Raw genomic sequence first — 25699 nt, 5'->3', positions numbered from 1 at the left:
CAACAGGGGCAGGATGCATATCTTGGAACCACTTTACTAATTCTGTATTTTGACTTAATTTAACATCCAGTTGTTGGAAAATTATCCTAGTTAATTAGTCTGGTAACCAGCTTTTCATAGTTTTTGGAAAATCTCTTCATTAAGAAAAACTTTTTAAAAATTCATCCTTCGCTGACACAAATTCTAGCAGCTTTTCTGCAAGATATACTGAAACTGAAGTTCACAGTTGGTATTTAAATGCATCTTAAAAAAGTATGTTAGCAATAAACATTTGTAAATAACTTTGTTGTATCAAAGTGATATTCACTATTATGTAACACTACAGAACTGATATTATTTTCATTAAATTTAAATAGGAAATCAAGACCCCTGAATAAACCTGATAATAAATGACTTCAGAAATCCCTTCGAAGCATTCAAAAACTCAATCACAAGTCAAAAAATAAAACAGTATCTTACTATTAGTCAATATTATATTTATTTAAAAGTCAAAAAACAATATGATGACACATGAAAACACACCAATTTCAGAGAGTAGCTTGTTTGCTTTTTAATCAACCTGATCAATACTGCACATTGAAATGCTATTAAGAAATATAGAAATTATAACATGAAGTATTGTATAAAAATATAAGGCACATTATTTTAACGAAATGAAAATTTTAACTGTAAAATATGTGTTAATACCACAAAAACTTTAAACAGAAATTTTAAATGTCATGCCTTATGTGAAAATATAATTTTATTTAGTATTATACAGCAGGTCTTTAAATGTAGGCAAGTAAAAATGAAAAGTTCATATAGCTAAACTTTCCAAATACTATTTGTCTTATTTTCTATATAAAAATGCCATACATCATTACAGGAAATACTATATGCATCTGTTTAAGATATCAATTATATTTTCAAATATAAGGCAGAATTAGTTTAGAAGCATCAGCTTTTAAATTTTTGTGGCAGTTAGTAGCAGCATGTAAAAATTAACATTACAACAAACAAAATAAAACTTTCACCATGAAAGGATGAATACAATTACAAAATAAGGCACTTTATTTCACTTCAAAACAACTGTGGGCTAAGGCCCCCATCTCAGGAAAACCACATCTAAGAACACTGAGACTTTTTTATTTAATAAAGAGCAGAAGAATACATTTCCATTCCACATATTGACTATGTTGAAATAATACAGTCGCTGTCCAGATAGGAAACTAAAGTGCAATAGAGGTAAGTTAATTAATTAGAGTACACTTACTTATATGCTATGCTTTGAATTAGTTAATGCAAACAAGTACAGTTGATACAGTTCTTTGTAGCTATTTGATCCTATACAATCTTTACTGATAGCTGTGGATTACAGAAAAGCAGCATGTTTGCTATGCTTTATTAGACACAGATTTCTTTCTGTTTTATAGATAATGATTTGTCTATGATCTAAATGAAAGGCTGTGAAGCAATATTAAACAACATCAGAATTTGTAGTTCTGCTTTTAGAAAATAACACAAAATATTACATTCCAAAATTTGAAAACAAATCTCTAACTCTTGTCATTAGAAAAGCATGGTGATTATCAGGGGTCTTCTTAAAAAGAAAAATCTCTTCCTCTGCTTCACACCAAATGAGATACAAAGATTCAACAGGCAATCTCAGAGACTAGATCAAGCTTCATATTTTATACCTAAGGCATCTGTGACCAAGAGAGGTTAGATGTATTAAATGCGAGTTTCTTAAAGGACACCAAGGTCCCTAAGTTGCTCAGAGATCTTGCTTGACTGTGGCCCAGGTCAGCTCTTTGCCTGAAAGCCTGATCCTGTTTTCATTTATAGACAAGCTCTTGATTGTCAGTGATACAGAATGGAAAGTATAAACCTTATAATAAAAAATAATACATGTTTTATTTTGTAACAGATTCAAAGTTCCTACTGAAACTTTCATAAACTTGGCAGAATGAGGCTTTGATTCATGTGCACAAGTAAAATTGTCTTTGCACAATGAAAAATAATCTTCCTGTCTGTTTCCTTTTTGTTTTTAATGATGAAGAGCATCATTCTTTTCATCTGGAACCAAGTTTGCCTTCGGTGAGAGGACATGTTGTGGAGAGGGGAAGGTAACAGAAGGTTACATATAGAAACTACATGACACTATCCCCAAAAAGATTGTTCTAAAAAGCCAATCTTTTCACTACCAATTAATGTAAGAGCTCTGGGATTTCATTTTCCCTTATCTCATGTTTACTGTGTTTTCAAACCTACTGAGTCTATGTTTACATGGTTAATGGTTCATAGCTTTTTCAGAGTGAACACTCGTCTACCAAGGAGACCCACACTAAATTGAAAAACACTTATAGATTGTTCTTGCACTCACTCTCAGGCTGCCTGTCAATGCTAGCACCCAATAAAAATGACCTGCAAAGTAGAGAAATATACCTGCAAAAAACTGAGTGTTGACTCTAAGCTCAATTCAACATTTCTAAAATATTTTTTATTAACCATACTTGCTGATTTGCTGCGCCCATCTATCTTGATGACCGTCTGTGTGGAGATCTTTCGAAATACATGAAGTCCTGGAATTGGAAAAATAATTACATATATGTTGTTCAGTAATTAGGTGTCTATGCAGAAAATTACTAATTGTGTTTATTAACATTGAAGTTTTAAAAATCTTTATAGTTTAAACTTACTTTTACAAGAGAATGACTAGAGTAAAATTTTTAAAGGAGTGAAAAAAGTTAAAGGATTACTAAAAGAATCTTAAAATGAACAGAAGAGTTTATATTACTATTTTTATCTAAATTAATGTTTTATTTTTAGATATATCTAAAAAATGTATGTACTGTTGAAGTAGAGGTCATTTATTTGATGGCAATTTATAAAACAGAAAAGTAACACATGAATGAAAGGTATACTTATCATTAGTATTATATAAAAGATAAAACCAAAGCTCACAATATCATCCTTTTTGGTTTATCAGGGGATCTCACAGTCCAGTCAAGAAAAAAATGCATCTAACAAAATCTTTAAGAAGAGGACCTAATATGAAAAGTGGCAACTACAAACTTGTAATGCTGGTAGTCAATAAGATATCTGCTTTGGATTCCAATTTATTAAATTATCATTGTTAAAAGAAGAAAAACTTGTTAAATCAAGTATACATATTCTAATGTTACCAACTACTATTATTTTAATTATTTATTATTTAATTGTAATTAGATATTCAAGGTAAATATTATCAATGCTTTGTATGCACTTTACCTATGACTATAAACCATATCTTCCAGGAAAGGCCAATGGAATTCTACCTAATAAACAAATCTAAGGAAATTACAGCACCCCAAGGAATACACTGACAGTCAGGAGGCAGTATGGAGGATGAGAAAGGACATTAGCTTTGGAGTTATTTTATTTCACTAAGGAATCATAGGACAGATTCTTTTAAGTAGTGAGAACAATAAATACCATACAGTGATGATGGGTGCTGCCCACTGGATATCCAATATGTTCTAAGCATTCTGCTGGCCATTTTTCACATATGATAGCTAATTTTCATAACCCTGCAAAGTAAGTGTTTTCACCACCATTTTACAGACTGAGGGTTGCACGTGTTAAACACTTTGCAAAAGTCACATAATGATTATGTGGCACAACCAGAGGTGTCTTAGTTCCAAAGCTTATTCCATTTCCAGCACTAAACCGACTCTTTTCAGAAAGAATAGTTCTCTCAGGATAACTCAAAAGCAAAAGGCTTACAATGAGAAAGCAAGCTCCAAAAACCATGGCTTTCATCTTCACATCCAGGTCTAATGGGAAGTGAATGTCAAAGTGATCAGCATCTGCCATTGCTGACAACAAACCATTCCACTTCCTAATGATGCTGCCGATGTTGGACACACCATCGAGGGACTGGACCTGGAAAGACGAGAATGTCACACATGACATTTGAAAGGGTTTTAAATACATGTTTTATTCTTTCATTAGGAGTAGTTTACACTGACATGGCATAAAAGCAGTGCAAGAAACAAATTTAGTAGCTACATAATTTCAAATAAGGAAATTAAGGCCAAGAAGAGTTAAGTGACTTGCCACTGGTTAATATCTGAGCTGGGCTATTACTTACAATTCTCAGGCCAGTGCTCTTTCTTCATCCTCACAGGAAGCATTAGAGGGAGCTTGCTGGAGGAGGTTTGATTTGAATTGGCTCTTAAATTGTCTTAATATAACAAAGAGTTGGAATTGGTGACTGGGATTGAGTCTCTTCCAGTCTAGAGCCACATGAGCAAAAAGCAGGGAGAAATGGAACTGTCACTTCACAAGCTCCATTAATCATCTAAGCTTTAGAAGGTCAAGCTCATTCTGAATTCCTTAACTTATCTGAGGATACTGAAAGCCTTCAGCTTCTAAAAGGGAAACTTGGCATTTGTCACAGGGCAAATACTCAAATTCTAACTCTAATGTCACCTGGTGATGAGAATGATTCTCCCCACCCCTAATTTGCCTTATCTGGATATTCTATTTCTTTACAATATACTTATATTAAATGAGCAATGACTAATGCTTTAGTAAAATAAAATGAGAACTAAGAAATGTTTATTGGATGTTCTAGGAAATATCTGAAATTGCAACTTTAGCATGTTATAAATCTTGCTGGATTGCAATATATTCAAAAAGGAATCTTTAAGAAGTCCAGGAAATATTTCTAGAAATTTCTTCTTTCATATTTACGGTAATAAAGTATCAATTTGTAGCCACTGAGATAAAGAAAACCAGAAGTTTTTTCCTTTTCTTTTCCTGAAAATGTTATAATATGACCGATTGTGAGTTTTAGCAGTATTTCCCTATTTCCTGAGGCCACAGATAGACTTCTAACCTGCAAGTAGGCAATTTGCATAATCTCAGGAGTACTCTACAGGTGGTGTGATAAAGTAGTGGTCAGTTTGATTATTTAGGACCTATATTCCCATCCTGCAATACTTTGGAAAAAATGGCTAGTTAAATACAACTAAGGATAGAATAAAGGGATATGTTCAGGCTATTTACTCTCAAAAGGTAAAATGTTTTATATAGTTTCATGCTCATTTTATATTTATCAAGCAATGAAATCATGAAAAATGAGCTCACATTTGGAATCCACTAACAATGATTTGAAAATTACTTGATGTCAACTGGTTAATGAACATTTTCCTCATACAATTCTGTTCATTTGTAAATGATTTTGTAAACCTCATTTCATTGACATGAAAATTGCCTAAAACCAGAACATTCTGAAGTCTGTTAGCACATATAGAGAGAACACTGGAAACATTATTTCAACATTAGGCTACCTCAAAAACAGAATCGGAACCACAGCCATAGGTTGAGCATGGCCCGCGTACTCTCAGCACATTCTCTTTCTTCTCGTTTTGGATGCTGTAAACTGCCCTGCACAGGTTCCAGTGCTCAGCCACAAAACCAATGGTTACGCCAGGAGGACATTGCACCTCCAGCTGCAAGGGAAGCAGTGACAGAGGGTAGGAGGTTACATGCATCATTTGTACATACTCAGATTCATACACTACCTAGATGTGTTCTTAAATCATGCCAGGACTAGGGGGATTATTTTTTGGAGAGACAATCCTCCATGGGCTTCTCACACTCCTTTTTTTAGGTTTTCCATGGTTTGCCAGGAATGCAAGGCCTAACCACTCTTTACCCAGGCCATTTCTGACAGTTGTGTTTGCAGCAAGTAACCTTAAAGGACAAGGTCATGTTTCATTTCAGGATAAAGAGGAGGTTTGTTACTGCTTAGCACAGAAGTGGTGGACTCTCCAAGCTGTGATGCAGCATACATAGCATCCGCCTGGCCTCCAGGTCGACTCCATAGGACTTGGGTGGGGGGGGAGGCGAGACCAGGGGAACTGATGACAACGTGCTAATGGTCATGCTGCTTGCTGTGCCATAATCAAATCTTTTGTCTCTGATCTAAAGATCTGACAGAATCCCTGAAACAGTAACAAGCTAACTTACTGTCATTTAAGTTAGGTAAAAGCAAATCTGTTTCTTAAAAATCTATTTCAACAGAAAATAAAAAAGAGAAGGAAATTCCATGTTGTGAAACGAACAGTGTATGTGAAAGTGTATTTAAAGCCATTTTTAGAATTATTTTAACATAATGTGCTCTATTCTCTTTTAACTTAACTGTCTTTACAATATTCCTTTCTAAAGAATTAGGATATTCCAATTTATTAATGACAAAAGAGGCACAAAGATTGTTATCTGGTATAAGCCAAAAGTAAAAGTTCTCCTGACTGTTTCTATGGCTTCATATTCACTTTCCTAAGAATTTTGAGTTCCCTGTATCATCATGAGGCAGGATCACTCAGTTTCATGGTTTTTCAAATCCATATATTCTTTTTCATACACATTTGATAGCTTCCTGGAGTTGGGATCTCATGTAAGTTTAGGTCTAAGAGATTAAAAATCAAAATTATACAAAAAAATGTAATTTTAAAAAATCCATCCCATGGTATACTTATTCAGCCATATAAAGGATTGAACTATTGAGATACACAACAGCTTGGATGAAACACAAGGGAATTACACTAAATAATAAAAGTCAATCCCAAAGGTCATATACCGTATTATTCCATTTATGTAATGTTCTTGAAATGACAAAATTATAGAAATGGAGAAGAGATTAGTGGTTTCCAGGGGTTAAGGACTAGGTGGGGGCAGAGATAGGAGAAAGGTGGGTGTGGTTTTAAAAGGGGATCCTTGTGATGATGGAACTCTTCTATATCTGGATTGTGGTGATGGATATATCATAGATATGTGGATGCATATGCAGATGATAACAGTGCATAGAACTAAAAGCACATACTCTGAGTACAAGTGAACCCGGCAAAAAATCTAGATAAGGTTGTGGAACAAAAGAGCCACAAATTGGACTAAGGTTTTAATTTTGATTTGCTTTACTACGTCCTGGCTTCCTGCCATCTTGGAAAGCTTCACTCAAAGAATTTGGGAAGAAAAATACTACTCTATTCAAAAGGATCAAGGATTAGAAGTGAAGATTCATTTCAAATATAAGGCTTTTATTACAAAGACAATAGTGACAGGGGATACTAGGGAAAAATAATTAACCTTCATTGAGCACTGTACCATGTGCCAGATATCATTCTAAGCCATTGACATTTATTTACTACTTAATCCTTAAAACTATCCTGTGTTACATATTATTATTATCTCCATTTTACAGGCAAGGAAATCAAGGCATAGAGAGGGTTGTAATAAATTGAGTAGATGCTGGTACTTTGTCATTTGACTATCCCAGTTATCTTATAGGGTATTGCGGTGCAGATTTTATGAATATGAACACTGAAATTCAAAGAGATTAAATTGTCTCAATTTAAGTAGGCAGCATATCTGGAATTCAAACTCTCACTGGCCTCTATGCAAATTGCTTTTCTTTTCCTTGCAGCAAACAACCTACCCAGGGCTGAGCAGGATTACTGAAGAGTAACCAAACTATAACTCAGCACTTCTGCATTCTAGGTCCGTTTACTAGGACTCCTCTGAGACACTTAATCTTTTTGAGCTTTTTTTTTTTTAATGTTTGGAAAGGTGTAGGTTATCATGGGTAGCATCAAAGTAACTAGTAAGGTCCCTTCCAATTCTAAGAGCATATGCTTAGCAACGCCTTTCTGGTGTTATGCAGATATATTTAGATAAATGGGCAGGACTACTGTCAACATCCATAAATCTCTAAATCAGGTGGTCATTCACAAAACAGTCCCAATCTGTGCTTGACCCACCGACTAGAACCTGAGGAGCCTCAGCCCACAAGAAACCCTTTGTGATTTTCCTTAGGTGAGATGAAATGGCTTCCTACCCCCCAGCCCCTCCACCTTCTTTTATCCTGAATGGCCAAGCCAGAGGAAATTTCCTCCCGTGAAGTGTTGGAAGGAACACAATCATGCCTCCAAGAGTTGGGTTAAAAAGAAACAACGGGTTAGACCTCCCTCCTCTGACCTCCTGCCTGGCTGAGGGGCAACAGAAGCAGCAGCAGGAGCATCTGAAGGGCCTCTGCATGGTCATGACTTCCCGACCCATGTAGTCGGTGATCCGCAGGACAAAGGGCCTTAGCGTCCGGTAAGCGTTCCTGGTAAAGTCATCTGTGTCCTCGTTCACAATGTAAACCATCTGGTTTGAGTTGTTTTTAACATCGTATCTATTGTTAGTTTCAAAGCCTGTATACACTGAAATATAAAAAGAGAACATCTTCTTAAATTAGAGGCAGTTAAAAAGGCCACCAGAAGGCCTTGTGAAGCATTTCTTCAGAACTTAAAGCAAAACAGCTTTTCAAAAATTTCCAGGTGAAATATATGAGGTTAATTAGGACACCAAAATAATTAATAAGCCCCCTAAGTATTTAAGTAGTTTTGAAATTTTAAAGTATTTATTTTAAGAAACTCAGTATAAAATGATTCTTAAAGTTTTTCACATAAATGGAATTTACTACTTGAATTCAGAAAACTTTAATTGTAAGAATATTTTAATAAAATTATACATTGGGCCATGAACAAATCAGCTCATGAAATATGTCAAGATGATCCGGGTACTCATTGCAATAAAACAAAGGAACCAAGAAAAGTCAAAATCCCAAGTTAGTGGCCAAAATGAACGTTTAGAATTAGTGCTGCAAAGGCTAGCAATCTTGTACTAAGGAACCAAAACAAGGCTTCAGGTTTTCTGTGTGTCTTATACCCAAAGGAAGAGCACTGGACTGGAGTTTAGTAAATCTAGATTCTAGGTCCTCCTTTGCCACTGACAAGCTGACAAGGGCATCCCTGGCTAACTCATTTAGTCTCTCTGCAATTCCTCTTTTTCATCTATGAAAGGTGAATGTGGAGGAAGAGGGATGAATAAAGGTACAGGGGTTGACCAGATTTAAAAAAAAAAAAGTGACTACAGGATATACAAATAGAAATTATAAAATGTTTTAAAATTATACAAAATAATAACTTTCTGTAAGACTGGGTAATAGAGGACAGTTTTTTCTCCTTGACCAACTAAAATTGATCCATATAAAGGAGCAACTAGATAAAAGATAACACAAAATTTCCACTGCAAGCTACAAAATACTGCAGCGCACTACAAAATTATACATACTTTCCAGAGGCTCAAAATGCTGAAGAACATGTATGTTGTCCAACTGTTGGGATAGAAGAAAGCAGTTAGGAAAGATTGAAATAACAGAATTAATTCAAATTAGCATTAGAAAAGAAATAGATGAGCTAGGTATTGGAATGTATCCAACTCATACTAAAAATATTCTTTTGAAATTGAATGGAATAGAACAAAAATATTTTATCAGGTGGAATGACCTGATCTGTATCTTATCAGATGGTTATTAGCGCAGTTGCCCAGTGAGAAAAACAGTTTCTTCCTGTCCCACTGTAAAAGACTCAAACAGTTACTTTATATGTCAGAAAACTACCCACTTGCTACAGTAAAAGCATCTAGAAGAAACTGTTTACAGAGACTGGTCCTAATTCAGTCCCTACTCATCAGTCTCTTGGCCATAACATCCACAGACAGGATTTACTCAGGAAGTTCAGGACATTTTTACACAGTTTTATATGGACCAGCTATAGAGAAAGCACACAGGAGTGGCCTATTTTTTATCATTTATATTATTTCACAAGTATGTCTGAGAAAAGTTAACACATTGATTTCCATTCACTTGAGCTACTAATACCAGCTGTTCTCCATGTACACACTTTAATAAGGTGAGGGATGAATAGGCCAGCAAACATCTGAATGAGATTAGGGGAAAGGAAAAGAAAAATTCTGGGATGGGACACCAGAAAGGGAAGCTGGGAATACCATTAGATAACTTCTATCTGAATTTTACCTAAGAATCATTACCAAGATGGACAGTTTGACTGGCCCATTTTCTCATATTTGAGAACATTCTAGGAGAAGAAAGAAACATTTTTGCAAACTGATACAATTTCATATTAGATTTATACAAGTTTATATTCGTCCTAATCCTTGAGCATAGAACATTGACTGAAAGGCCCTGTTGCCCTAAATATTTGTTGCATACATTAATGAATAAAAAATATATAAATGTGGAAATGACTAAACTTGAAAATGAATTAACTGGACATGAATGTTTTGTGGAGTGATTAATTGCAGGCAGAGTGAGGACACAACCCAGGCTTAACTAAAGACTTTTTCTGGTATGAAGACACAATCAGCTGAGGCGGTCTAATATGTCTCATAAAATTTCAAAAGTGCTCACTAAAATGGTTTATGGTCCTTTTAACAAATCCCAGGAAATGAAAATCTAGGAATAAATGGCAAAAATATTCACCACTTGGTAAAAGTGTGCACTGCTAAGCATAATATCCTAAAGAAATGAAGCCATTTAATGTGGAGGAAGTTTGCCCAGTGAGATACCGCAGGTGTTAAGGAGCCGTTCTTTTGACGATTTGGTGGAGTCATTGGCAAAGTCAAAACTCAGTAATCCTGGTATGTTGTGCTCTAGGAAGTCTGATAGTCCTGATAAGGATCCAGGTAACTTGTACATGAGATACCAAAAAGACTAGGGCAGATAAAAGAAATGGTACCTATATAGCTTCTGCTTACATCCAAGATGGTGTTTCAACGAATAACATCCAAACCGCCATCATCTATCAAGTGGGTTCTGTGTGCCATAAATATAAGGCACTTTATAGACTTTAACTTATTAACAATTCTCACAACAACCCGATAAGGTAGCTATTTGCTAGTACTATTTTATAGATGTTTAAATAGAAGCACCAAGCAATTAAGAAAATCCTTCAAAGTTGTCAAGTTAGTAGGGGAGAAAGCCAGAATTCAAAACCAGGTTTGTCTGGCTATAGACTTGTGTTTTGTCTCTTCGCTTATTTCTTTTTAACTCAAAAACATTCCTGTAAGGGAAAGTAGATCCCATAAAATATATTCCTTTAACCTCTGTCACAGAAGAAATTGAACCACCATTTTTAAATATTTAAATAATCAACATTAAAGCTATACAATTTTAAGAGAGCTAAAAAACTCCAAAAAGTCTTGGACTTTCAGAGACAATTCCTGTATTTATCATCAGGTGTAAAAAAGAGACTTTCTAAACTTTATTAACTATAAGCATTTTATAAGCTTCTGACATAATGAGGGTTTACTCTAGCACTATGCATTAATGACTGCCTTTGTATTTTACTGATATTTGACAAAAACAGCAATTTAATAAAATTTTTGGCTCATGTAAAATTCGAACTTTCCTAACTATATTGATTTTCATGCATCAACACTGTAACAATGTACCACTGTACAGGATTAACAGAGTCCCTACCAATATATGGAATTAAAAACCTATCAACCCCAAGGAATACTTGAATAACTATATGAGGACACAAGTTTTGAACTGGCAAGCTCTTGCTTATCATGTATTTCAAGACCCCCTCTTTCCAAAAGCAAAACATGATTCAGAAGTCTCTCAAGGGTTTCCAACACTAGCCCTATCTTATTTTCAATAAGCAATTTTTTTGAGTTTATGACATGTGTTTTTAAATAATACCATTTGGCACACCAACCCTGCATATCATCTCGTTTATGAGCTGGATGTTCTGGTGGCTCCAGAATGTCTCTGCAGAAGGAAAAAGAGTCTTCATGTTGTGAGAAGGGGGCCTCTGAGACTTGTCTTGAAGTAATATCCTATTTTTCTTACATTGTATCTTTTCTATGGAAGCAGGAGTTGCTCATGAAAATTATGGATGGTGAGGAAAAGCAATGGGCTAAGGCATTTATCCACTGTCTAGCATTCTGTTCTTCTTTATGCTGCTTTTCTTGATGTTAAAACTTTTTACTTCTAAGCAAATGACACCCCAGCAAGCATCTATGATAGCTTTTCTTCTATTCCTATTGTTTTACCTTTACTCAACAGAACATCTTGAATATTTAAAAATTCAACAAATACCTTTTACAAAAACCACACTTTTCCCACTAAAAACATCCTTATATTCTTTGTTCTCCCTCTACATTTCTGAGATTTCTACCAGCACTCTTACAGTCTCACAAATTGGGCACCTGTCATCACTGGTCCATTTCCTTAATCTACTCTATCCAGACTTTTGTCTCTTCTTTCCAGAACCCCACAATCATATTTCATATGAAAATAATTTGGATTTGCATAGAACACCTGAGTTAAGTACTCCAGACCAGGTGGGCAGTTTAGCATAGGAGCTGGCCCTGGCATCCACATTACTGGAGCAGACTGATGTGGCATGGGATATTTGCCAGGCTGATACTGGACAGGAAGGGCACTACCAGTTGGCTGATGTAAGGGGAAGGTGCTGGGCTGCTGTGGACTGTAGTATCCCATAGGCAAGACTCCTGGATAGCCTGCAGGTGGAGGGACAGCTGGTCCAGGGGGTCCTGTATTCAAAAACAGATCAAAGTATTATATACTATTAAAATGATCATATATTGGAACTTAATATGACTTTTTACATGGTGATGACATGGGTCACATGACAGCTTCTTAAAAATAGTAAGAGGTTCCATATTCTTAGAGAATACCACGTACCAAAAATATAGTAGTGGGATTTCCAGATTGTTAACCCATATAATCTTCTTACACCTTATCTCATAAGATTTCCAGATTATCTCATTTAATCCTCTTAAACCTTATGAGACAGTTATCCCCATTTTAGAGGTGCAGAAAGAAAGTTTGCAATGTTAAGTAACTAGTTAGTCTCTTTATGCCTTAGGTTATTTTTCTTTTGGGGATAATAATATATCCACTTTATTAGGCTGTTGTAGGATTAGCACAAGGTCTGGCACATAACTAGCACTGTAAATTTTGTTATTATCTTTATTATTATTATTATTACTATTTAAGATGACAAAGTTAGAAAGGTCTGTTTAACTTTCAAGGGGTTCTTTTAATAACTGAACTACAAAGCCTTTGATTCAAACACTTGTTTGTACCCTCATCATCTAGTTCTCAGACTGTTCTCCAGTCCTGACATCTCTTAGATTCAATTTCTTAAATTTATCCCTCTACCTTTTCTCTCCCCCACCCCACCCCCCACCACCTCCAGCTAGGGATCTGATGAATTTTGACTTATCATTATAAATCATAATCAAGGGAACCAGATTTCCTTAAAGGGACAGAACATTATAAAAAGACACTTATATCTTTTTATATAATGAATTAATATATGGCAAAAACTAATTTATGTGTAACTTTGCAATTTTTTTTTGTTTGTTTTAACAAAGGTCTCTTCAGATAAGCATTGACAACTTTGTATTTAACAGTGATTTTGTTAAAATTCAAAGACTTGGGGGATTTTTGGTTTCCATATCAACATGTAAGGAGATTTGAAGTTGTCACTTCCATCCTCACAAAAAGAAAAAAGCTGAACAAACTGAAAATCAGTAACTCTTCTTATATCCATCAAAAAATGGATGTCACAGGGCAAACAGCCAGAACTTTGTTGGGTTCTACCTCGAGGAGCCCCACCAGCTTTTCTTGGTGAATACTGAAGAAAATTTCTCTCATGTTTTGGTCAGGGGGTGGGGAAAAGTACAATTTCTAAATAAGCCCAAAGCTCTTTGTTTGCCCTAACAAAGCCCTGCTCTTAAGGGAAACTACTTTATCGGAACCTTGTATGACCTAGGGGAAGGACAGACAATTGGTGCCCCCTCTAAATTACTGTCTCATACAATGGTAGGGGAAACAAAAGGCTAAGAAACTATTCTGAAAGAATCCCAGGGACTCTGGCACACTCAAAAAAGTGTGGAGTTAATCATAAGACTATAGAATACTTCCCCTCACTCACTGCCACGATGTCTTGCCACCACCTCAACAGTGAATTGTAACAAAGAGAAATGTAAGAAATAGACTCTGTTTAAGAAAGAGTTTCTAGGGAAACCCAATGGCAGAAAGAGAGGCAAAATAAAGTATACTAGATGAAATTTTGACTCTAATACCTACAGTTGCAGCAAACATTAAATACAGCCTAACTCCTAGCTGGAAAACATAAAACCTCACTCTAAAGGCTTATTTGTCTCAGTGACTATTATCTGTATACAAGATCTAGCTCTATGAGGCCAGCATCATTACGCTAATATCAAAACCAGATAAAGATATTACAAGAAAGGAAAACTCTAGATCAATAACTCTCATGAACATAGGCATGAAATTTCCTCAATAAAATACGAGTGAATTGAATGCAATAATGTATAAAAAGAATTATACACCATGACCAGTTGGGATTTATTCAAGGTATGTAAGGCTGGTTGAACATTTGAAAACCAATTAATATAACCCATCACATCAACAGTCTAAAGAAGAAAAAAAAATCGTATGATCATATCAATAAATACAGAAGGCATCTGATGAAATCCAATACCCATTCATGATAAAAACTCTCAGCAAACTGGGAATAGAGGGGAGCTTATTCAGCTTGTTAAAATTTACCCACAAAAAAATCTACAGCTAATATCACACTTAATAATGGATATTTTCCCCCTAAGATCTAAAACAGGACAAAGATTTTCCCTCTCATCACTCTTATTCATCATTGTATTTGAAATCCTAGCTAATGCAATAAAATGAGTTAGGGAAATAAAAGGTATACAGTTTTGGAAAGAAGAAATAAAACTATCTTTGTCACACATGAAATGATTATCTGAAGAATATCACAAAGAATCAACACAACAACCCAAGAAAACACTGGAATTAATAAGTGATTATAGCAAGGTTGCAAGTTATAAGGTTAATATACAAAAGTCAATCCCCATTGCTTTGCTTTGTTTTGTTTGGAAATGTTTTATTATTTGATAAAGCAATTTTTAAAAAAGCCAATTGCTTTCCTATATACCAGCAACGAACAATTTTAATTTCAGATTTAAAAACACTACCCCATTTACATTAACACACACACAAAAGGAAACAAGTATAAATCTAACAAAATATTTACAAGATCTCTATGAGGAAAATTCCAAATTTTGATGAAAGAAATCAAGGAAAAATAAATGGAAAGCTAACCATATTCATGGAGAGGAAAACTCAGTATTGTTAGGATGGCAAGTTCTTTACAACTTGAGCTGTAGATTCAGTGCAATCCCAATCAAGATTCACCTCACGTCTGGGTGAGCATGCTACAGGGGACAAGACAGGGATAGGAGAAACCCATCTTGGGCTATAATGTTGAAGCTCCACAGATGGTTTTATGTAGCCCTACATAAACCAGACTTTGGGGACTGTGGGTCTATAGAATCAGGAAATCTGGTGTCTTTTTATAATCAAAGAGCAATGCCACAGGCTGTATAGGGCAGAGGCTGATAGATCCTGAAAAGCGTGGACAGTCTCATTGGCAGGTTGTTCTTTGAAAATGTTACTCCTGCAGAATGAACTAAAGACTTGAGAGTAGGGTAATGTGGATATTATGCCCTCTCTGAGTCTCCCAAAGAACTGGGTCCTGGATACCATGCAGATCTGGAAGGAACTCCTCTTAGGGGAAACTACGTTTGATTATGAAAAAAAGGAAAAAGAAAGAAAAGATAATAATGGCTAATGCTTGCTATCTCCCAGGCACTGTTCTAAGTACTTTACAAGTGTTAAATTTTATAATCTTTACATCAACACTACATAGTAGGTACTATTCTTATCCTCAATTCACAGAAGAGGAAACTGAGACACAAATAACTTGCTGGAGTTACTCGATGATTAGAAAGCCAACTAATGTCAAGAACGACCTGAGGCATGTGAGGGCATTTTCTGGGACTCCCAGAAGTCCTCTGGGAGGAAAACTGGAGCCAAGATGGCACTTTCCACAATGCAACCTTGATAGAGGCTCAGATTCCTATGATTTGGACATTAAATGAAGAGTGGCTTTTGAAGTCTGGGACATTTTGGTTACTCATAAAAATCTCCACTCATAAAAGTCATGAGTTATGAAACCAATTCTTCTAACAGTGTCTGAAAATAAGGCAATGACGTAAATCTAAATAAAGTTTCCTTTTTCTAGGAAACATTCCTCAAGCTGATTTGAAAGCCCAGCTGCTATGCCTGCTGCTAGGGAAAGAAAGATGTACAAACACAGGCCAGAGCCCCAAGAACATCTGGTTTGGTGGAGGATACAAAGATTCATAAGTAAAAGTTTAATCATTAAGCTAGTAGTCAGTGTAATCATAAGTGAGTGTGGTGTTTTAAGAAGACAGGCACCTAACCTAGGCACAACAGGTACTCCGTGATGTAAGGGCCTAGTGAATCTTCAAGGCCATATTAGACCTAGCCATCAGCTCCTTGAAGGGGATTTTCCAGGGAGAAAGATCAGAATGAGAAGTACACTCAAAGGAGGCTCTGTACTGCAGGAGTTAGGGTTGTGTATGCAGACAAGAAAGACAGTGAGGGGTACCGATTATAACAGACTCTGTACTGTGTGCAAGGAACTTGAACTTTAAGCTAATAATTTGGAAAGTGGAGTGATTAGATTTGCATTTAGAACCTTAATGAATAACAAGTCTAAAGTAGGCAGAAGATACTTGGTTAAGTAGACAAGGAAAGCAAGGAAGATTGTGCTGAAAGGAGTGGAAAGGGGAGAAACAATAACATACATTTAAGAGACAGATCTGACTAGGTGATGGATTGGTAATGAGAGATACTCAAATTTCTGACTGAGACTCCTGTCAGTCTCCAGAGTAGAGAAAGAATACAGGGTATACATTCGGGAGTAAGAAGAAAACATTGTATTGTGGATTGCTGAGCTTGAAGATTCTGTTGTCTTCCAGGGGATGTGATCTATGGGCAGCTGGAAATAAAAGTTTAGAGCACAGAATGTCAGTGTGGGCTGGGAATATGGGATTCATAAGTGGTTAAAAGCAAATGAAACTGCAAGTTAACTTATGAGAATCGTAAAAAAAAAAAAAGAAGTAAATGGGAGAGGTAAGAGGAGAAGACAGGGAAGGGTGCAAGGCAGAGAAGGGGACCAAAGAACTCTGGGGAATATCTGTTTCTAAGGTAGGGGACAAAGAGTCCTTCAGGGAGGCTGAGAGTAAGCAGAGAGAATAAAGGAAAAATGATAGTAAACAGAAACAATATCAAATTAGAGCTAAGTGAATAAAAAAGGTCTATTATCTTTGGAAAAAATGGAAGAAATGTGTTGAATTTGTCATGAAGTATATACTTTAAGGACTGTGTTTATGAGCACCCAAATTAGACTGGAAATAAGAAATCCTCCCCTTCTTTTTTAACCATTCCTAAAAACAACAATGCAACTAAAATACATAAATAATCTTAATAATAATTATTTCATTTCAGCGAGAATCAATATATCAGTCAGAAAAAAATTACAATTTGGATTATGGGGTTATTTATTATAGAGATTATATTTCCAACAAAAATTATGTACTAAAATGTAATTGAATGACTTTTGTTATTAGTATATATTATCCAGAGATGTTAACAGAAGTGAAGAAAAAAACATGATCAAATCATGTGTGGGAAACCTTTATTATACCCCCTTTTGAACTTTGAAATTGCCATTAAGCATTAGGATCTGTTCTGCAGGATAACAAAATTAAACATGTTTAACTATAGTATCTCAATTTTGATAAAGAAGTCTGTTATGGAGCATTATCCTACCTATACCAGTGTGAGAAATTCTGCCTATGAGATTTGTGTTTTCTTTGTTATTTTGAATATTATCCTTTTTTTCTTTCCATAAAAAATGCTATTTTCTCTCTAAATAGGCTACATATAATAAAGGGTTCTTTATTAACTATTCTTTTAAACATATTTGGAGCAAAACTGTTTTTCTGTGGGAACATATATCCAGTACTATAATGTAAATGGAAACTATATAATTGAATTTAGAGGAATTAATTAAAGCCAAATAGTTCAAGTACAGGCATTCCTTAATGTGAATTACAAGAATACAATTAGCATCACTCATAATAAATAAGCACATAGTCCAGCCACAAGGTGGCAATCACAGTGAATTTTTGTTACTATTTTTCATAATTGAAAATCCACTAGTTGTATGCTCTCTATTTTTCAATGTATCTAGTAATTTCATTTGCAGGATGCTTCCTACTCTCTTGCTGATTTTTTGGTATAGAGAGAAATAAATAGACACATTCCCAGATGAGCAGACTGTGATTTTCAGCTAGAGTTTGCTTCTCAGAAATGGTCGAGTTTTTATTCTTATCATAATGGAATCCAGATTGTTGGATACAGAGTGATTGGGGAATTTAATGTAGATCATGCTGAAAGTCACAAAAGCAAAATATAGAGAAGTCATCAGATACAGCTTCATTATAATTTAGTATTGTCAACAGCTTGGATTTAGAAGTTGAGACAATAATGAAGGGTTATACTGGATCATATCCAAATGACTTGCCTGCACATGAGGGAAGGAGGAAAAGGAGGCACTGCTGTTTTCAGAAAACTCTGCAGGGGTGGAAGTTACCTGAGTTCTGTGGAGCAAATATCTAGGGCCCAAACAATGTCTTTGACACCATCCTCTGGATGGTGGAGTTTCTTTTGTCCTTTCAGAGGCTAATGCAATGATTTCCACCTCTAAATATACATTTAAATATATATTTTTTAAAAATTATACCTTATTCATCATTTCCTAAGTCATAAAAATGTATTTAAGCAAGATGCTGATTAAAACTATTTTCTCAGTCACATGTGTTTTTAATTTTTTTAATTTTCCATGTTCCTGACTGCTTTCTAAAAAGTATGATAATTCAAATTTCCACTAACAGTGTATAATAATGTCCATTTTTCCTGAGAACCCACCAGTAGTGTATTCAGACTTATAAAAATATTTGCCAGAACAACAATCTCCTTAAGCAGCACCCAGGACCCCTCACCTCCATTTCTCTAAAATCCTCCTGATATTTGTCCCATGTATGTCTTATACCAGGGCTTGCATGCCTTGTGCTTTGGCTAGGTTTTCCTTTGTCACATTGGGTCTCTTCACTCCTTTCATGTGATTGGGAAAACCCTTATCAAGCCAGCCAAAACTTAATTTCCTAAGTGAAGGCCTCCCTCAATCTCTTGGCAGAGTGAGTAGTCTGTCTTCTGTGTCCTTAAAGCATTCTCTTTATATTTCCAAAACAGAGTGCAGAGATTGCCATCATTATTCGTACAACTTCCTACTCCAGTAGCCTGTAACTCTTTTGATGACAGGAATCTGTTCTAGTTGATATCTAGGAAACTAACTGGCAAACAGAAGGTGTTCAAAATTCATTTATTGAATAATTCAATTCATTAATTAATTTAAAAGACAGCATTAACTATCAGCAGAATTTTCTAGAGGAAGGGGAAGATCCTTTCTGAATGTTTAACCTACCTGGTACAAAATGAGAATTGTAATCTGGAAGGTCATCAGGTGTTGGATCTGTTGACTTTATTTGATTTTCCATTTCACCTGCAGACTTCTCAGGGGCTGAAGGGACTACACCTTGAGGGGAGAGAGCAGACATGGTTTACAAAGGGAATGGGACTATGATGACTGAATGGTTCATTTTTTTAATTGTTGGTATGCATCAATGAATGTGACCAATATGAAATACATTATTACACTGTTTACTGAATATATATAATACATTGGGTATGAGATATTAGGCCTCAACTTATTTATATACTTGGTGAATTTTCAGGATGAACGAAGGTGAATAAATAAAAGAAGCAACTCCATTTTGCTTGCAATCGAGCAGCGAACTGTCACACTGGTACTTCAGCTGAGCTGATGCTGACTCTTATCTACATGAATTTCTTCCACAACAGCAGAAGTTATTTTTCCTATTACATAATATGGAGAACAGTCATATACATATAGTGAATCTGATTTTTCTCTCTAATCCCTTTTGGACAGTGGTTCTGTCTAAATAAATTCAAAATGTGATAACATAAATATGTAATGTGTAAATAGTGTGATGCCATAAGCAACTCAATTTAGAGGGGATTTTGTGAGGATCTCCAGTGACTTATGCTCACCATAATTCACTCTAACTGTCGCAGGGGAGGTATTGAGGCTACTTTTCATAATGTTACACACTGTCCTCTGATTGAGGCTGGATGAATTTCTCCCTGGACTCAGCATAAGGCCTAGTTAAGGATCTCCTAAAGAACTGGATGACTTTTATCTCACAAAAAACAAAATGTGGTGTGTCTCTTCATATATCAATTGCTAGAGAATGCAAGGCCCACTTTTCAAGCATCCTCTACCAAAGCTGTCACTGCAGGCTTTTTATTACTATTACCTCTTTCACAGAGTTACTTTCCTATCCTTATTTTTCCTTTAAGTAATTTTTCCCATATATTTTTAAGATCTTTGAGTACATATGTGTAAATATAAATCCCCTTTAACTGTTTTCTGCCAAAGACAGAATGTTCATATACATAAATGGATACATTTATACTCTCCAAATGCTAAACAATAATAAAACAACTTCAAAATGAAAGAAGCTGAATGTATTTTTTAAGGAAAGCAATCACCCAATTCACAACTGAAACAAGGTGTATTCAAATTTGTTCGCAAAAGACTTACCTGACATTCTGAAGAGTTCTAATTAATTCTGAAAAATAAAACATCTTGTGACTTAAAATATATATGTATAAATAAACTTATATTATAACTTAGTAAAATATACAAAGAGTTTTGGAATTATTTTGCTTCAGGTTACATTTTATTCATTCCTTCATTAATTCATCATGTGTTTGTGGGCACCAATTATGTACCAAGCACTATTATAGATGCTGAGAATACAACAGTGAACCAGACTGACAAGGTGCCCATCCTGCTGGAGCTTATATTCTAGTGGGGTGAGAGAGAGAAACATGTTAACAAATACATAAGGTTAAATTTAGAGAGTATGCTTATACAGAAAAAAAGGAAATGATTTAAAAATAACGTGGAAGTGAGTGCCAAAAGGGTCAGGGAAAGTCTCTCTAAGGAGGTGACATTTGAGCTATCAGAATTATAATAAGTAGGTACACACTAATATTTTGGGAAGAAAGTTCCAGGAAGACAGGAAAGTGAATGCAAGGCCCTGAAATGGGAATGAGCTTGGAATATTCAACGGAGAGAAAGAGGTGATTGGGTGACCTAGATATGACTGGGACAAAGTAAAGAGAACAGAGGTTAAGAGATGTAGCTACAGATCAGATCATTTCAGGAGGCCAATAGCAAGTTGTTTGAAATTTGTTAAAATTACAGTTGGGAAGTTTTTCGAGACTCTTAATCAGATCAGATCAGATCTGATTTCAAGGGGGAAGAGCCAGAGTGGAAGCAGAGAGCAGTGTGGCAGCAGCTGTGTTAATTAACCTAGGAGAGAGCTGAGCTGACTGACACTGGGAAGTGAAACTGGAGAGGGTTGAACATGGTCAGATGCATGACATTGCCTGGAATCAGAATCCACAGGAGTTGATGACAGAGGAAAGGAGAGGAGTCAGTGCTGGGTCTCAGTTTTTCCACCAGGACAACCATTAACTGAGCTAGAGAGGAAGATGGTGGAGGAGGGGAGGGTGGGAGCTATTGAGGGCAAGAATCAAAGTTCAAATTGGGACATGTTACATTTAAGAAGGAGCCAAAGGGAGACAAGTTACATATTTAAACTTAAAATACGTGTGGATGAACAGTGTGAGAATAATCAGAGAAGGAAACCAGAAGTTGAAATAGGATTTGAAACCAGGTTTTGTAGGAGGGGGTACAGATTTAGTGGATTCAATAAAGCATTAAAAAAAAGGTTATCAGTAGAGAAAGTGATTTCAGGATTTCGGAGATTTGGGTGATAACAAGTAACAAGGAAAACACCACCAACAGAGTGTAATTTACTGAATGCATATCAAGTTTCAGACAAAAGGCTGATCTCTGATTATGACAACATTGCTCTAAGATTCATGCTTTATCCCCATTTTATATACGGGAAAATGGGTTTAGAGAGATACAGTAACTTAATTGTATAGCTTAGTAAACGACCAACACTGCTAAAGTCAAGTATTTCTGATTGCAAAGCCCATGTTCTTTGCACTATGTCATCCTGCCTATGAGAGTATGGAATGTGGTCATTTCTGCTGTTTAAGTGGAGTGGAAAGTCACCAATGCAGAATAGGTCAAGGCAGCACTAGAATACCCTATGAGTCATTGCTATGGATACTGAGTATGATCCAGTAAAAGTCACCACAGCATAAGCTGGATATAATTCCCCAGCCCAAATGATTGTCTTGCCAACAATAGCCAAACAGACTGACAAGACTTGGACCATAGCTACTCCACTTCTGGAGCCTCAGTTACTTATACAGCACCTGTCATGTCTCAAGAGGTAAAAATTTATGCTGGGGCACACCAAAAAGCTGAACACAATTCAGGGCCAGTCAAAGGAGTTCAAGGGATTGGTCCTATCCCTGCAATGATAAGAACCCCTGGTGTTGAAAACAAACTCACCTTTCTGGAACCTTAAATCTTGGGCTCTCCTAGGTATATAACCTGTAGCAATTCTTGCACATGTACACAGATGCCACATACAAGAAGTTCTTAAAACCACTGTTCATTGTAAAAGAAACTGAAAACAATCCTAATTTCCAACAGCGATAGTCTGGATAAATGAATTGTGGTATCTCACATGATGGAATAGGATACTTTTCCTAGTCATTACTGAACAAACTATGATCTCATGTAGCAAAAGGAATGCATCTCAAAAATACAACATTGACCAAAAAAAGCAAGTCCCTGTAGAACATGTATAGCATGATTCCACTTAAGAATGTTCAAAAGTAGGAAAACTGAAAAAAAAAAATGATTTTTTTTACAGATAATTACTTGTGAATGTTTTAGTTTCTTAAGGCTGCTTAAAGTAAATACCATGAAATGGGTCAGATTAAACACTGGGAATTTATTTGCTTATTGTTTTGAGGCTAAAAAAAAGTCAAAATCAAGGTGCCATCAAGGCAATGTTTTTTTCCCAAAGACTGTGGTGTTCTGGGGCTGGCTGCTGGCAACCCTTGACTCCTTGGTCACATGGCAAGGCACATGATGGCATCTTCTGGTCTCTTCTGTTTTAGCTTCTTGCTATCTGTGGTTTTCTCTTTACTTTTACTGAATTTCATTCTCTTATAAAGGACTCTAGTAATAGGATTAAGAACCATCCTGTTTGAGGTGGGTGACACCTTAACTTAAGTAGCCTCATCAAAAGGTCCTACTTACAATGGGTTCAAGCCCACAGGAATGGATTAGATTTAAGAACATGTCTTTCTGGGGTACATACAACTTTAAACCATCACAGTCCACTTTCTGGAACCCCAAAAGACAAGCTCTTTCTATATGCAAAATACATTAATTTTATCACAATGTTCCAAAGCCTTAAGCTCTTTGAGAAACAATGTTTAGCACAAAGTATCAACAAAATAGGTCATGGGTGTGGTCTGTCCTGGGGCACAATTTCCCTCTGCTTGTGGACCCGTGAAACCTGGAGAATAAGGCATCTGCTTCTGATCTATAATGGAGAGACAGGCATAATGTAAACATTTCCATTCTCATAGGGAGAAATCTGAAGGAAAACAGGAGTCACAGGTCCCAAACAATTTGAAACCCAGTAGGGCATACTCCATTACATTTTAAGATCTGAAAGTCATCTATGGGACAATGTTTCGTCCTCTGGGCCTGATAAATCAGCAGCTTCACTCCTTCCCAGTGCTTGTGCAGCAGCCATGCTTTTTTCCCTACACTCTGGGACAAAGGCTCCAGCCTTTCCAAGCATTGAGGTTGTAGCCAGATATTCTACAATACCCAGGACACAGGTTCTGCCCTCTCAGAGAACTGGGGTGTTGGCTAGACTATCCATAATGCCTGGGGTACATGGTCAACCTTCTCAGAACACTGGGGTGGCAGCACTCTTTATTGAATAATGGAAGGAAGGCCCGCCTACTCCAAGCACAGAGGCAGACTCACCCTTTCTACAGAAATGCGTAGGCCCACTTTCTTGGCCTGAGAAGAGGTCTTCAGTCCAGACCTCAGCTTCCATGGTTCTGCCTGTGAAATGATATTTCCTTTAATATGTTCTTTTTCTGTCCCTTTCAATCCTTGCTAGAAGTAGCGCCATTCATACAGATCTTGCAAAGAACTTGTTGGTTTTGCATGTAGTACAGGGATGCAAACTGTCAGACAGTATGACTTTCCACAGACGTTTCCTGGATAACTGCATTTCCAATCCCAATTTCCCCTGAAATGGCTAACTGTTTCCATCTTCAGTTAAATCCTCACATGGAGCACTATTATCTGGGGACTTACTTTCCAGAAGCTCAGAATTTTCCAAACCATCAACTTCTGGTTTCTTTGTGCCCAGAAGTTCAGTTCTCAACTTATCTCTTTCCTCTCACATTTTACTATAAGCTGCAAGGAGAAACCTGACTGAATTTTCCACATTTAGTTTGGAAACTTCCTCAGGTAAATATCAAAGTTCATCCTTTTCCAGTACTGTCTTCCACGAAACATCAGAACTCAATTTTGCCAAGTTATCTGCCACTTCTAAAACAAGGATCACCTTTCCTCCAGTTTTTGATAACATATTCATCATTTCCATTTAAGGCCTCATTGAAATTATCTTTAGCATCCATATTGCTACAAATAGTCTCTTTAAAGTAATCTAGGCCTTTCCTATAAGCAGCTCACAATTCTTTCATACTCTATTCATTACCCAATTCCAAAGCTGTTTCTACATTTTTGATATTTGCAGTAGCAGCATTCCACCCCCTGGTACCAAAATCAGTTTTAGTTTCCTAGGCTGCTTAAAATAAATATCATGAAATGGTTGGGTTAAACAATGGGAACTTATTTGTTTATAGTTCTGAGACTAAAAGAAAGTCCAAGGTCTCATCAAGGTGCTGCTTTCTCCCCAAAGACTGTGGTGTTAGGGGCTGGCTGCCAGTGACCCTCGGCTCCTCAGTCGCATGGCCAGGCACATGATGGTATCTCCTGGTCTCTTCCTTTTCTCCTGGGCGCTGTTTCAGCTTCTTGCTTTCTGTGGCTTTCTCCTTCTTTGCCTGAATTTCATTCTCTTATAAAGGAATCTAGTAATAGGATTAAGACCCATCATGATTGAGGTGGGTGACACCTTAACTTAAGTAGCCTCATCAAAAGGTCCTACTTACAATGGGTTCACATCCGCAGAAATGGATGAAATTTAAAAACATGTTTTTCTGGGGTACATGTAGTTTCAAAGAACTGCAGAGGGCAAAACCTTAAAGAAAACCTAGGGAATAATAGTATGAAATTCAGGATAAGAGTTACTTCTAGGGAGTGGTGATGAGGGGCAAGTGTTCAGGAGTGACCATATGAGGGTCTGGTTCCTGCTGAAGTTCTAGCTCCTAAGCCGGGTGATAGAACAGGGATTATGGGCTGCAAAAGATACAGAAAATAAGTAGCAAATGTCTGACATAAATCCTACCTTCTTAGTAATTATCTTAAATTAAAATGGATTAAACAATACAGTCAGAAGGCAGAGATTGACAGAATGGATCTAAAAAAGAATAATCCCACTATCTGCTGTGAAAAAGAGATGTATTTTTGATTCAAAGACACAAACAGATTTAAAGTAAAAGAATCAAAAGGGGATACCATATAAGGATAAACAATAAAAAATTTGGAGTGGCAATACTAATATCAGACAAAATAGACTTTAAGAC

At 36.2% G+C, this 25699-nt stretch overlaps 1 protein-coding gene across 5 annotated transcripts in view; it reads right to left on the bottom strand.

The window, feature by feature from the left end:
* Positions 1-459: 459 nt before the first annotated feature.
* The window catches only part of PLSCR4 (phospholipid scramblase 4), a 46129-nt gene continuing 20889 nt past the window's right edge, over positions 460-25699 (bottom strand). For 2 of the 5 annotated variants that reach the window (XM_037843127.1, XM_037843135.1), the window contains 9 exons: positions 25305-25412; positions 20568-20595; positions 19368-19478; positions 12197-12432; positions 9142-9184; positions 8002-8228; positions 5316-5477; positions 3745-3903; positions 460-2561 (listed from right to left, as the gene is read on the bottom strand). In XM_037843127.1, coding sequence (XP_037699055.1) covers positions 2514-2561; positions 3745-3903; positions 5316-5477; positions 8002-8228; positions 9142-9184; positions 12197-12432; positions 19368-19478; positions 20568-20574 — 993 coding nt within the window. In that variant the 5' untranslated portion in view covers positions 20575-20595; positions 25305-25412 and the 3' untranslated portion in view covers positions 460-2513. The remainder of the gene's footprint in view (positions 2562-3744; positions 3904-5315; positions 5478-8001; positions 8229-9141; positions 9185-12196; positions 12433-19367; positions 19479-20567; positions 20596-25304; positions 25413-25699) is intronic. The other 3 variants (XM_037843144.1, XM_037843120.1, XM_037843152.1) reach the window with 3 other exon arrangements.

Source organism: Choloepus didactylus, chromosome 1 (assembly GCF_015220235.1).
Source record: "Choloepus didactylus isolate mChoDid1 chromosome 1, mChoDid1.pri, whole genome shotgun sequence".
Classification (NCBI taxonomy): domain Eukaryota; kingdom Metazoa; phylum Chordata; class Mammalia; order Pilosa; family Megalonychidae; genus Choloepus; species Choloepus didactylus.
Note: the sequence above shows the minus strand (reverse complement) of the source record. Positions and strands in the feature narration are given on the sequence as shown.